Genomic DNA, 14,079 nt, shown 5'->3' with positions numbered 1-14,079 from the left:
AAAATCAGAACCGGAATCAATATGTCGTAGTGGAAGCAGGGTGACAGATTCATAGCATGATGTAAGATGAAGAAATAATAAAGCACACATGCAGGCACGTGGGTGTTGAGTGACGGATCTCGATTACCGATAAAAAACTTATATATAACGTTGCCTGCTTATGTAAGCCTTCATGTATATATACATACATACAATTGCACAGTATGTTTTATGGTTTTCTGAACTTGTGTAAAAAAGTGGAAGTGCCCGTTGTTTCATAATGTACTCGTAGTTTATCAAAATAATTTGGTACCATTCTTCTTTACAAAGATAATCCGTTTTTCTCTGCCGTCGACAATGTGTCCTTCAAGATTGTAGCAACGAAATATAATAAATGCGAAATGCTCTAGGCTTGAAACTGTTAGCTTCGAACGGGTCACATCATTCCAATTTACGACCACACTTTTCAACGTGTACATGGTATGCTATTTGAACGCTATGTCTAGGGTTTCTTTCGGAGTGAGGTGGCAACCTCGATAGCCAGTTCGACCAGACTGGGTGTCCTGGCCACGTTGGCAGCCAGAGGTGGCAGAGGGGGCTGCTCTTGGCAGTTTGAAGATCCACGCGAGTAGGGTCCACAGACGAGACCCAGTACTTGGCCGAAGACTCGATCCATGACAGTGGTGATGTACTCACGTGCTGGCGAGTCTGGCTCGTCGCACTCGGCCAACGCCGCTTCAACGCAGTCAACCGTGCTGTGGTATGAGCTTTGAGAGAACAGAGATGAACAGTGGTGAAGCAAGAAAATATGTATAAAAAACAAATCATCCAGAAACGTTATACACGTGAAAAAAATTGCGTGCTGTTTAACTCTTGTAAATCTAGTTCTGGTGATCGAAAAGTATCCTTCGTTTGATTTCGCAAAGACTATGTAGACATGCCGTTGCTGTTGCAGCACTGTTCTTGGCACGGTTCCGCGTTTGGTGGGCTTCTTCATATTGCACTAATCTGGCTTCCCTTTTCTCATGTGTTTCAACGAGTGTCTTCACTTTTTCTTCATATCTCGTAGCCTGCAGTCCGGCTAAATATAGTGAATAACTGGATTCAGCATGTTCCTTTAAGTAAAGAGCATGTGCCAACGGCCCAGCGGCTGCACTGTCCGTGAGCGACCAAGTGTCAGCAAAAGAGCCGTTGAATGTTCGCCTGGTCGCATGGTACCGCAGCCACGTGGCTCCGGGGGAGCGCTGCTTTCCAACGGCCCTCAAGAGTGGAAAGTGTGGCGGGACATCACGACTGCCACACTTGTGCCCCGGTGGCTGCATTGCGACAGGCTACCTTGAGGGGCGTTACGCAATAATGTTCTTGCTCTCAAAAGTTCATATAGAACACACAAGCACCTAGCCTGCATCCTTACATGTGTTCTTTATTGCTCTTTTGTGTTACTTGCGGGAAATAAGCAGGAGAGAAGTCTAACGGTCATAGACACTCTCGTTTTGAAAACGTGTTTCGGCATTAAAGCAGAGTTAACAGAAATTAAAAAAAAACTGAAAACCTCATCAAACAGCACGTGCAGAGTTGGTGAACTTAATTCTAAACGATCCTCGCCTTCAAATATGTTCATGAAATTTGGACGAGGCTAAGTGAATATTGATCAAAGGTCTGTCCAGTTCAAAAACAACCTAGCACGTTAAATGACGAACTGACTGATTGATTAATCGATTGACCAATTGATTGATTTAATTACTTCGGCCACGTCGATATACGATAGGAGTTTCAACAACCCACTCGGAACACTTTTCAGAGAATAATGTCCGAGCTCTTTCACAATCTACAGTATACTTTCCAGGACAGTTTATTGCTATATAAAGGCTGTACTTGTGTCAGAAACAAAAATATTCGGCTCACCAGCAGGAATAGTAGACGATTTCTTCGCGTTGTGCGCTGGTCACGGCTGTCTGCAGACCCTCGTAGAGGTTCTTGATGCACACGTTCAGTTTGGACCCAACGGAGTTCATGCATTTGATGCTAGACATGTACACTGCACGAAAAAATAAATCAATGTGAGGTTACCAAATTCTATCATATTTACATCTCTATGCCGTAAACTTTTGGTTTCCTAACTATATAGGTTCCTTAACGATGTAGTCTCCAGAACGAAAACCTCAAAATTTGTTATTTCTATCATTATTTCATTGTACAACCGATTTTCAATCACATGCAAATATTTGCGGTGTGTACGTCATTTGCTTAGAAACAATTTTAAGTGTTCTCGTATAACCTGAAGAAAACGTTATGCGTGTGCTTCAATGCGGCACAACAGACAATTGCATTTAAGTGAACATCTGATGTGCAACACGGCTGTGAAAATGCAATTAGTACTGTGGAGCCCTATAGGACTCGGATTCCGTGTATTTTTGTTGTTCGTCAGTAAAACCATATAACCATATGCAAGGCTTGCAACTCACCACCAGTACGCTAAAAATGAAGAAGACATCACAAAGCCGGACAACACAAATTAAGATCGTACACGAAACCCAATGAAGATGCTGCAAGCCACAAAACGCAATGCATGTCGCGAAACACAATGTTCTGTGAAAAAAGACTTAAGTATGGTTCTTCTGAAATAGAAAACTTTAAACGTGCATACAATGTTTGAAAACTAGCGTTCTTGAGACATTTCTTATTTAGTTTGGGGTGTGCAATCCGCTGCAGGGATCTCCGTGTCGTGCGCCAAGCGACCTCACTGGCTATCCAGTTTGCGAATTGCGAAACTCACATTTTGGCGATAAAAAATGCAAGGAAAAAAAGTACGGTTATGGCAGTGCGTCAAATGGAAGTCGGAGTAAATCAGCCATCGTCCGCTTCACAGGTACCTTCAAAAGTTGCTATAATAATCTAGTTTGATTTTATTCGGAGATATTCGCCCAGTTTTTTACCCTTTGCTATTCAAGTAAATATGGGAAGACGTATTTATTGCTTAACGGATGACTTAGCCTGCATACCCTGCTCCATTTTCCGAAATTCTCAAAAAATAGTGTATTGTTAAATAAATACAAAAGGTTTCAATATCTGGCAATTCATTTCAACCAATAGATTCAGTTGAATGATTATGGATTGCCAAGTGAATAAAGAAAGATAGGAAGCAGCACCAAATTCACTAAATAGTTCTGAAGAACAGTTTCTAAGATGCACTTGAACTTTTATTAAGGTTCAAGGGAATCTGTCATATGAGGACAGAATTATCAGAAGCAGCAGCCCTACTGTAACATTCAATATGACAATTTGAAATTTCCATTTTCTAAGGCGAAATTTTTACGCAAATATGTGAAAAATATATGAAAATTATAGGGGAAAGTATATGAAACATGAAATAGATATGCATTGTGTAGGTAAGTGTAAGCAATGGAATCAAGTAGGTTTCAGTGGCTAGGCTATTGAGAGAATTTTCACAAAAAAACTTCACTTGTACTCCTGCTTTTCAACAGAGAGAAATACTCGCGTGCATTGCGGGCAGTTCTCGAAAACGACAAATAACAATATTGTTATAACTCACATTGGTTGCGGTCATTGCCCTCGGTGCAGGCGGCTTCAAAGTCCTCCTCAGCGGCGTTCAAAGCCAGCATAGTCACTACGCGGGCGATGTTTTCCAGGCATCGCTCGCCAAACTTTTTAGAACATTCGATCTGCTTCAGGTACAACCTGTAAGGATAGTGAATACGTGTGGGTTAGAAGAGTATTTTATGAAAGCGGAGTCAGCTCACTCGTAGAATATGGCAAATGAAAAAAATAAAGGTCTGTAGAAACAAAATGTAGCATATATTGTACGCATTTTGGGAATCGATGCTATGGAAAAGAGGTCATCGAGTAGCAGTCTACGCGGCATTTTTTTTTTAATGCGGAGCATGTCTTTGCACACTGCGGTCAAATTTAGCATCTACATAGGTACCTGTCAATTCATCTAGGCGCCTACGTTTGGGTGCGCAAGTGAGCGTTCTTTCATCTTGGGGTAAACCAAAATTAGTATGGAATGGTGAGATGGTTTGACGAACATGACTCGCTGGTAATCACATGGATAGTGTCACAATCTCATCGTGTACGTCATGAAACCCTTTCCCCAGACGTGCGGCACACATTCGAAAGGGGATTATGTGCCACAGGTATGCGAGCATGAGCCACACGTGATTGACAGTTCGTATGCACCCAAGAACAACAAGAACAGACATGGATATTCTCAATGCCTGAGCGATGAGGAAAAACTGACATCGGCAGTGTTTACCTTAAGAATGGAAAGAATAAACGCCAGGTTCTCAGCAAAAATTGAACCCAAGCATCCTGCGTGGCCGTAAAGTATTCTACTACAGAGCTGCTCCAGGTCTCTGAACTGCTTTTCAAGTAGACGCTAATGTTCGTGAAACGTCAACTGTGGTTCATAAGACTGCCTATCCAGTCTTATAAAGATTACATATGTACTCCTATGATAAATCCGTAACGCTGGGTAACCGTCCATTGTGGGTAAGCGCCATCCGCTGAAACTGATTTATGTATAGAAGTGTCCAGAACCACCAACCTCGCGAACACCAGCGCTTCACATTATCTTATAGCTTATGGTCATGCTCATGTTCCTGTTGCCATCATCATCAGCCTGACTGGGCCCACTGCCGGACAAAGGCCCCTCTTATGATCCGCCAATCAGCCCGGTTTGTTCTTTCTGGTTACACTTTATACCTGCAAACGTTTTAACTTCATCAGCCCACCTGACTTTCTACCTCCCCCCTCACGTGTTGGCCTTCCCTGGAAATGCAGTTAGCTGCCAATCATGAGCAGCAGTTATGTTGCCAATGATGTACGTGCCCGGCCCATGTTCATTCCTTCTTCTTAATTTCAACTACGATACCCTTAAGCTCGTTTTTTTTTCTGTGACCAACTCTTCTCTCTTCTTGTCTCCTAAGGTTATTCCGATCATTGTCTTTCCCGTCGATCAGTGTGTCATCCTCAATTTCAGCTGAACCTTTTTTGAAAGCCCCCCGGTTTCCGCACTGTAGGTATAAGTACCTGCAAGATGCAGCTGTTATATACCTTCCTCCTCAGGACTGTTGGTAGATTAGCATTCGCGATTTGAGAATGCTTGCAGAATGTGATTCACTCAATTTTTATTCTTCTAGTTACTTCCCTCTCATAGTTCAGCTCCGTGATACGTGCCTGTTTTAATTAGACGTATTTTTTATGATTTCCAACGACTCTACACTTATTACAAGGCACTGTATTTTGGCGAAATCGCTGCACATTACTTTGGTTTGATGCATATCAACTTTCAGGCCTACGTTTATGCTTTATGTGTCCAGTTCCTGTAATAATCAGCAGTATTTTGTCCCCTGAGTTACTCATCAAAGCAATGACATCCGTGAATCGCAGGCTCCTAAGATACTCTACATTAACGCTTATTCCTAACTTTGTTCAATCTAGGACCCTGAAAGCATTCTTTAATGGCATGGTGAATGGCATTAGAGAGGTCATTTCTCTCTTTCTTACACTCTTTCTTTATGGGGATTCTGTCACTTTCTTTAGGGAGAAATATGGTGGCCTTGTATGCGCTGTAGATTTCTTCTAATATATTTACGTAGGATTCGTCGATTCCCTGATTTGGGCTCCGCCACATGCACTTACGGTGTGCCCGTTCGCTGTAAAAGGTATTCAATACTCATAATTTTTACGTTCTGCGAACTTGACTAATAACACTCCTCTGCAAAACACAGACCGCTACCTTGGGCCACATCATCTGGGGATGCAGCAAAGATCCCCCCTCCCCCAAACCTCCTAGAACAGTCACCTTCAAGTGAGGCTGGGAGAGAATCCTCACGACCACAAGTCTGGATGCTATGCTCCGGGCCATCAAACGCGCTAACGAGGCGGCGACCAGACATGACGTGACAGCCCTTACCACTTAGGAAACCATCAGCTGCCTTAATAAAGTTGCTTACTGCTAATACTGGCATTCCTATAGAGCCAATGCCATACTCCCCCGCTACATGACCTCCAGTCTGTTTTTTGCCTACTTTGGCATTAAAGTCGCGCATCAGAATAGTATACTGCGTCTTTACTTTAATAATGGCAACCTCTGCGTCTTCGTAGAAGGGTTTAACCAGAGCATATTATGCCCTTAATTACAATATATGGCTCTGAATAAAGAAAAGACCGAATCACATCGGTGTGCTTCGGTAGCTCTCAGAGATTTCTTTGGACCAAGTTTTCTTCCTTCTTGGAATGAATGCTAATATTCATTCATTGTGTCTCGCTGATCGGAACACGAGCTCTCACCTTCGCTTTTTAATCGTAACTGGCTTGCACCGATAAGCACAGAAAATCCAACACAGGCTTGGCGATGAGACTTCCGGAATAACGCGTGATGTTCCAACCACTCACTTGCAGTCGTGCTCGAACTCCTGCCCACGCTCTGCCAGCCTTGTGGTGTTGCTATACACCACGTAGTCGGACCCGCAGTCTCGCAGTTCTTGAATCTTGCAGCCACTTTTTAGTTGGGCACTGCATTTTCCTGCCATAAATAAGAGCAAGTTATGTCTTGTAGCTCACGTTTGTATACCCCCCCCCCCATACCAAACGTAGATGGAGCAATATATTTACAGAACACCAGAATTGCTTCTTAATCTCGAACATTCAAGATTTTAAATCGTGACATAAAAGCCTAAGTGGCTGAATAATGTAATGTCTTAATGAATCAGAATTTTATCATCAACATTTTTCTCATTATTGTGGCCACTACATTATTACGCTGATCGTCAGCTGAATTCGTCAAATTAATGATAAAGTTTGTCTGTTTGGCTTAACGACCGTAGTAGCGCTTAAAAATACACATGGTGCGACCATGTGGTGCAAGCTCGAAACCACTTGCTCAACGTAGCGCAATGAACGCTTCATGAAGGCGCTATGGTAGGGTAACACACTATGAACACACTGCAAAGAACAAAGGAGAGCTTTAATGATAAAATTCGAGCAGTGTTGCAATGAGATCCAGAGGTATTTCTAGCGAAACAATGGTTGTAAATGCTTATAATTTTTTTGGACTTACTCAATTGCATCACTGCCAGATTTAGCAATGCCATTAGATATCACAGATACACATACAAGTTGAGAAAGACATTATACAGTGTACAACTTGTGGAAGGTTCTAGGAAAAGTGAATTCTCCAGAGATTATTTAGACTGATTTACTAGCGCAAAAAAATGGAACTTTTAGAAAATACGCACACACACAGAGCGCTGTTCTGCAAACATGGACAAGAGAAAGAAGGTCAGGCACGACGGCACATTTAGTGTGAGCAGGAAAAATTAGCTGCTGTCAAAAAGAACCCCAAGATCACTGAATTCATAAACGTTACATAAAAACATGGCAGTGACAGAGTTTGGAAACAACAGGATTGATGTTTTGATAGATTTGCTCATGAATTTGGTCTTTTGTTCATGAATTTGCTCATGAAGTTGTGTCGTTTCGATGTTTTCTGTTGTGTATTACCAGTTTCAGTGGGATGGATTAGTCAGTAGGTGCTCTTTAGGAGAGACTGGCAAGGATCACGTATTTTGACCACGATACACCAGGCAGCTCCGCTGAAACTGTAGTCAGAGACGGTGCACCAAACACAAGCTAAGCGTTGTCAGGGTTGGCGAAGACACGATGCAGGAACAACAAGAAGACGAACGCAAGCAAATTGGAGTAGTAGTAGTAGTAGTGGTCATAGTAGTAGCTAGTAGTAGTATATAGTAGTAGCAGTAGTGGTAGTATGTGGGGTTTTACGTAAAAAACACCATATGAATTTGAGAAATGCTGTAGTGGAGGTCTGCGCAAATTTTGACCATCTGGTGTTTTTTAATGCGCACTGACATTGCGCAGTACAAGGGCATCTACTTTTTCGCCTCCATCTAGATTTGACCACTGCGTCCACAATGGAACCAGCGGCATTGGGGTCAGCAACATTGCACCCTATAGCGACTGGTCCACCGAGACCGACGCGAAACGAGAGCTGTTTGAATAATAGCATCTCGAAGGTATTGAAAAAATTAAATATTCACAAGTTGAGATTCCGTTTGCATGTTTTTTATTATTTTTCCCAGATTTTATTCATTACACTTATCTTGAAAGGGCAGTGCAAAGACACACGGAAAAGAAAAACGTAGAGACAGAGAGCACTGTCTTTCTCTTCCCTTTGTCTTTGCGCTTCCCTTTCAAAGTGATATGAAGCAGCTGCCCAAACTCAAGTTCTTTTCATTCGTGCTAAACAACAGAACACACAAATTTCACATGCTTAGTAATGTCACGTGCAACGCTCTTAATGAGCTACCGTAAAAATACAGGATATAATTAGGAGAATGGACATTTTTCTTCTGTTTTGTTAGATATATATACGAAGTTCTAATGAAGAGCGTACGGTATGGGCCGTAGGCCTACTAATGTCAACGTAAAGAAGCGACGTAAAAGCAGGACCATTCCTTGCTGTAGAAGGGAAAGGAGAGGAAGAAGGTGTTTAATGAGAAGAAGGAGGAGAGGTCGGCCTTGAAAGCGGGTTTCTGGCCTGCTACTCCACGCGGGGTAAGGTCATTAGTCCGACCAAAGCTAGAATATTCATCATCTGTATGGGATCCCCACGTAAACATCCATATCAGTAGCATCGAAGCAATTCAAAATCGCGCCGCTCGTTTCATTTTGTCGAACTATTCCCGTACAGCAAGCGTAACCCATATGAAGTCAACCTTAAATCTACCTAGCCTATCATTTCGCCGCAAAATCTCGCGCTTGTGCCTCTTCCACAAGTTGTACCATACCATGCACTCACTGACTAACTCGCTTTTTTTGCCGCCATCCTACATTTCATCCCGCAGCGATCACCACTTCAAAATTGGAATTACAAGCAGCCGTACAAACCTCCATTTTAATTCATTCGTGCCCAAAACAAGCACGGACTGGAATCACCTTCCCGCTTCCATCGCATCCATCACTGACCCGGCCAACTTCAAGAGTACCATAAACGCATACCCTTTTTAAGCATGCTCTATTTGTTTGTGAAAATTGTTACTTGTTTTTTCCACCACTCCTCTCTGTAACGCCTTGTGCATTGAGAGAAAATAAATGAAATGAAATGAAAGGGAAAAAGGGAAAGAAAGAGGAGGGTATGATGAGGGCGGACTGTGGTATAGCACATTAAGTCACTGCACACAATGTCTCGTTCGGTGTAGTACACGCACAAAAGAATCTACATAATCAGATTCTCTAAAGACGGGAATCTAAAACTGTCTTGCTTAGAAATGCGAGCAGGCCCTGTAAACTGCGTTGAGCGCAATCCACACGTTCCCAAGCACCCAAAAGTTTCTCCTTCGAAAAGTGTCGGCTGTCTAGGTCATCTGTAAGGCACTTAAGAGATTGTCTTTCAACTGCGTATAAAGGGCACACACACAGGATGTGATTAATTGATGCTGGCGTGTTACACAAGTTTCAGTTAGGATTTTGCTCTTGTCCTATCATGCATAAGTATCGTCGCGTGTATGCAACACCCAGCCGCAGTCTATGTAGTAGCGTTTCTTGGTCTCTCCTTAGTCGGAACGGAAGGCGAGAAACACGACAAGAGTCAAGCCTCTAAATGCGCTTGTGACGATAATCCGGATCATTTCATGATCGTTGCATTGATGCCTTCATACCTTTAGACAGCAGGGCGTCGATGTCGTGTCGGGAAAAAAAATCGATATCACTTCGCCACTAGTGTGTGCCATTTTCGCTTCTGCATCAGCTTGTTCATTTCCAGCTATGCCACAATGACTGGGAATCCATTGCAACGCAATGGTATAGTCTCTTCCTAGATCTTGGGGCACAAGCCCGCGAGAAGGGAGGGTGGCATTCATTAGAAATTGAGCGTTTTTCCACGACACGTAATTTGAAAAGCTTAATAGGAATGATCCGGAGTGCCCAGTGCACCGTTACGCTTGTCAGCTCGGAATGCTCCAACTATTTTTGCCCCAACTATTTTTCCCAATGCCCCAACTATTTTTCAGTGAGGGGCCCTTTAAGGTTTTCACCGATAGGAGGGAAGTGGTCCTACGGGATTCATTCTCTGTTCTGGGGTATCCGTGGTCTGGTTATTTGCACCTGCGCTGCCCTTCCCAGCCCCAACAAAACGAAAGAGGCCCAGGAGAGCGTTAATTGAAAGATGGACACTTGACGCACAATGCTAGACAGTAAAACGGAAGACCAGATATTGCGAATCGCACGAGAAACGCATGCCTATGTTCAATAGCTGGTACAATTCTGGTATCTTAAGCAAAATCATGTTTTGTTTATGCCGTAAATACTAGTCAATTACTTCGTTGCTACAGTACATTTATATTTCCGTAGAAATTTATTGTGCCTATATGTAATATTGAGAGCCTAAAACAGTGTTTTACCAGTTTGACTTTGGCGCTTAAAACACACTTTTTAGTGCCTAAAAATCCGGCCTCTGGTAATAACGCGTAGAACGCAAGGGGACGGGTAGGTGCCACCACCGTGTCGTCTTAGCAAAGCGTCGAAAACACTTGCCTTTTCGTGCAAGCGTTGCATGGTCAGCGCAGCGTGATAAACGCTATGGTCCTTAGAATCACCTATTTGTGCCTTTTCAAGTAAGAGACACACATACAGAATATTTAAGTGTTGTTATGGTGCCTCAGATATGCGTAATAATTGCGCTTTAGTTGACAATCGCACAAGTATGAACGCTGAACCTTGAGCAATATTGGTGGGTGCTGCAGATGGGGTCGGCCGTTTCGGATATCCTTTGGCCGCTTTGGTGCTGTTTAGGGTACCATTAAGGGTAGACAAACAGACAAATATATAGACAGACAGGTAGACAGACCAAATTTTTGCATCGAAGGTCCCCAAGAAAGACTGTCGTCTTTAAAAATCGCAGCATATCCACGTAGTGCATGATATCGAGGGGAGGAAGCCTCCGTCAGTTCGTCCACGCTTCCATCCGTACGTTCGTTCTTGCTTCCATCCATCCGTGTGTCCTTCCATGTGACCGTCCGTGCGCGCGTTCGTTCATGCGTTCGTCCGTCCGTCCATGTATCCGTCCGTGCATCGGCCTGTGCGTCCATTCATGCATGCATCTCTGTCCGTCCGTTCATGCGTCCGTCCAACCAGTGAACACTCCAAGTGCCACCATCTCGTATCTTTTCATCATATATTCATCGTGTGGTAGTATCGCTATCCAGCGGACGTTCCAAGGACTAAACGAGAGGTGGCGCGGCCGGACTAGAGCAGCGGCGCGCGTGCACTCTCTGACGGCCTCCACTTCGTGTCCAGTTACCCCCTTTTACCGCCGCCAGCCAATTGCATAAACATTGCTAAAATCTAGGATGTTACGCCAAGCCACTTTAACGTGGCAACTTTTTGTGGACAGATAATGCTTAAAGTGCGTCCTTTTGATACTAGTTTATTTTAGTAAGCATCAAATTTAAGGCAACTTTTATCAGAGATTAAGTCACCAATACTCTTCCCTGTGAGTTAATTTATCAGATACAACGACCTCTTTATTTATGAATAATGTGCCTGGGTTTCCTCCTAAATTTAAATGAGTGCACACGTGCCGCTTCTCCAGTCCGGCCGTGGAGGTGGCTAGGCACTACTACGACGCACTATTACTACATACAATGTGGACGCACGACCCGCGGCTTAAAGTGTTTCACCCATAAAACAGTGAAAGTCTGACTACGTCAAACGCCTTGCTCATGTCACAGTAGACTACGTTGAGTGGTCCTCTCTGAGAAATAGTTGGGGAGGTTTGTGTCATGAAACTAGCAAGATTTGTGTTAGCTGAGCAGCAAGGGAGAAACCCGTGTTGATTATAAATCAATTAATTATTGGCGCTTACATAGAATATGTTGTGAAGAATCAGCTCAAAGATCTTAGATGTGGCACAGGGGAGAAATTGTGTGATCATTACAAACATCAGGTTTGCATGCTCCACCTAACTACTGGAAGTTTTCTATTTGCTGGGAGATGGGGAAGCGTTCAGACAGTTATTAAATATTGTAGTCATTACTGAGGTAAGTAATACCACAAGCCTTTAGTATGGCGCAAGAGATGACATCTGGGCCACACGATAAGGATGGTTTTAAGCGCCTAATGCATGAGCCGATAAGCTTTTCATCCAGCGACAGACCACTTGAACCGTTCACTGCATTGTGCTGTTGTCCTATTGAGTCCTCCAGCCGGAGGTCTTGTAAACGGATGAGAAATGCGTCGTCAGCAACGGTGTGCACTTCGACATCGTCCTTGTCCAGTAGACTGAAGGACTCCCCACGAGACCGTTCGCGAAGATACTTAATAATAATAATAATAATAATAATAGTAATAATAATAATAATAATAATAATAATAATAATAATAATAATAATAATAATAATAATAATAATAATAATAATGTGAGTAATAACACTATAACTACTATTGGTACTATTATCATTGAGACTAAGACAGGCCCGTTGCTTTGTATTTCTCATGGATGTCGACGCTAAAGTAATATTGTTAGTAGTATTATTAATAATGATATTAACAGAATAGCGGTAAAAGGCTGATATAGCAGAAATATCGGCGTTGGTGTTGATTTAGGCGTAGTTCATTGTCAGAGGAAAGTGAGCTTTGTCCATTGTCCAAAAATTGAGAATGATGCAAATGAGTGATACCAACATCCATGTTCCCTAATGGGGGCCAATATGCAAGTACAGAAGCATTTCGCTTCTGTCGAAAGGTAGCCGCCGCGACCAGGATTCGATCGTGCGACTTTCGACTCAGTAGTCTAGCGTCGTGACCACTAAACGACTATGCCGGGTACAAGGTGACTATAAAAAGCCTTCGTCCGGAAGTTCCCGTAGAATAGGCTGATAATGATGATAATGTTTGCTACAAGGGACATTTGGTGCTTGTGTCATATTTACAAGTTGTTTAGGCTGTACTCTATTCAACTGACGCTCGAATACTTGAAAAAATGTATTGGACATAATCAGTTTTTTTAGCTTGATCTAATGGCTAAATAATATCTCATGAGTGTTAATCCTTGTTTTTATGCCACCTATTTTGTTTTTCTTTAGTTACTTCTAACCTATCGCGAGAAGCGTAGTGAAGTGTCCTTGCTTATCAATTTTCACCCCCGATCTTGTTTTTTTCAGTATTCCTACTTTTACATACTTTACAGACGCACGTTCAATTTTTCGTCCTATTTATAGAGCTTGCTGTTGGCTTTGTCTGGTTTACTGCTGTCAAAGTACTGAGTATACGTGCTCACAGAAAAAGTAGGCATAGTATGGTGTTTCTTTCTTTAAAAGTGCTTTTTCTAGCGAAAAATTGCGTGGAATCTTCTCCTATGCCCAGTGACCGCAGTCTTTAGATTCTTGCGGTAATTCACGATAACGTGAGCGCACCATTTCAGTGATCCTAAGGAGGTGTTGATAGGTTAGTGTAGATTTTATCAGGCACGAGAGAGTGACAGCTAGCATAGTGTTTAAAAACACGCAATAATTGTTTGGAAGCACTCTTTTCAGTTTATTAATTTTTTAAAATTGATATAAAGTGCTCTCTGACATTACAATATAAACATAAATGAACTGATTGCAATAGAGGGTGCGTTAGCACTAAACGGTAAATGAGACGGCTTAAACATAAACTCACCCAGCAGTAAGCCAAGAAGAACTAGAAGACTTGAAGACACTCCGATTGGCGACATATTGTCCACCCTTTGTTGGCAACTGCTTCGTTTCCACCTTCGCAGCGAACGATGTGACTCACCCTGCGCAGAAGCAACTCCTTTTAGCCGAGCACTTCTTCCACTCGACAACAAGTCCTCTCCACCTCGCTCTCTGCTTTCACCTCGCGCACGAACTGTTCTCTCGGCCTCACCATCCTCGTTTGATGGGCACGCGGACCTCTCGGGAAGATCTCTCACCTTCAATGATTTCTGTATGAACGAGCTGCGTCTCGTGTCTCTTTTGATTCTGGCACCGACTAACGTCGCTCTAGGCGCAGCGCCCTTTAGGGTTTATTTTCCTCCGCGCGATTTCGGTGCCTGCG

The 14,079-nt window shown here is 43.0% G+C and overlaps 1 protein-coding gene across 1 annotated transcript; it reads right to left on the bottom strand.

The window, feature by feature from the left end:
• Positions 1-344: 344 nt before the first annotated feature.
• Positions 345-13,834, bottom strand: LOC119167365 (uncharacterized). Its single transcript, XM_037418838.2, has 5 exons — positions 13,681-13,834; positions 6,400-6,529; positions 3,533-3,678; positions 1,885-2,017; positions 345-746 (listed from the first exon to the last, which is right to left on the bottom strand). The coding sequence occupies exons 1-5, from the start codon at positions 13,733-13,735 to the stop codon at positions 482-484; spliced, it is 729 nt and encodes a 242-aa protein (XP_037274735.2). The 5' UTR covers positions 13,736-13,834; the 3' UTR covers positions 345-481.
• Positions 13,835-14,079: the final 245 nt, after the last annotated feature.

The sequence above is a fragment of the Rhipicephalus microplus genome, chromosome 6 (assembly GCF_043290135.1).
Source record: "Rhipicephalus microplus isolate Deutch F79 chromosome 6, USDA_Rmic, whole genome shotgun sequence".
NCBI lineage: Eukaryota > Metazoa > Arthropoda > Arachnida > Ixodida > Ixodidae > Rhipicephalus > Rhipicephalus microplus.
This window is presented reverse-complemented; position numbering and strand designations above follow the sequence as displayed.

Bases quoted from the DNA above. Each gene is read 5' to 3' on its own strand.
- LOC119167365 (XM_037418838.2), bottom strand. From the start codon at position 13,735: ATGTCGCCAATCGGAGTGTCTTCAAGTCTTCTAGTTCTTCTTGGCTTA. The intron at 3,679-6,399 runs GTGAGTGGTTGG...CTATCCTTACAG, and splicing joins GAGTTCGAGCACGACTGCAA to GTTGTACCTGAAGCAGATCG. The intron at 747-1,884 runs GTGAGCCGAATA...GTTCTCTCAAAG, and splicing joins ATCGTCTACTATTCCTGCTG to CTCATACCACAGCACGGTTG.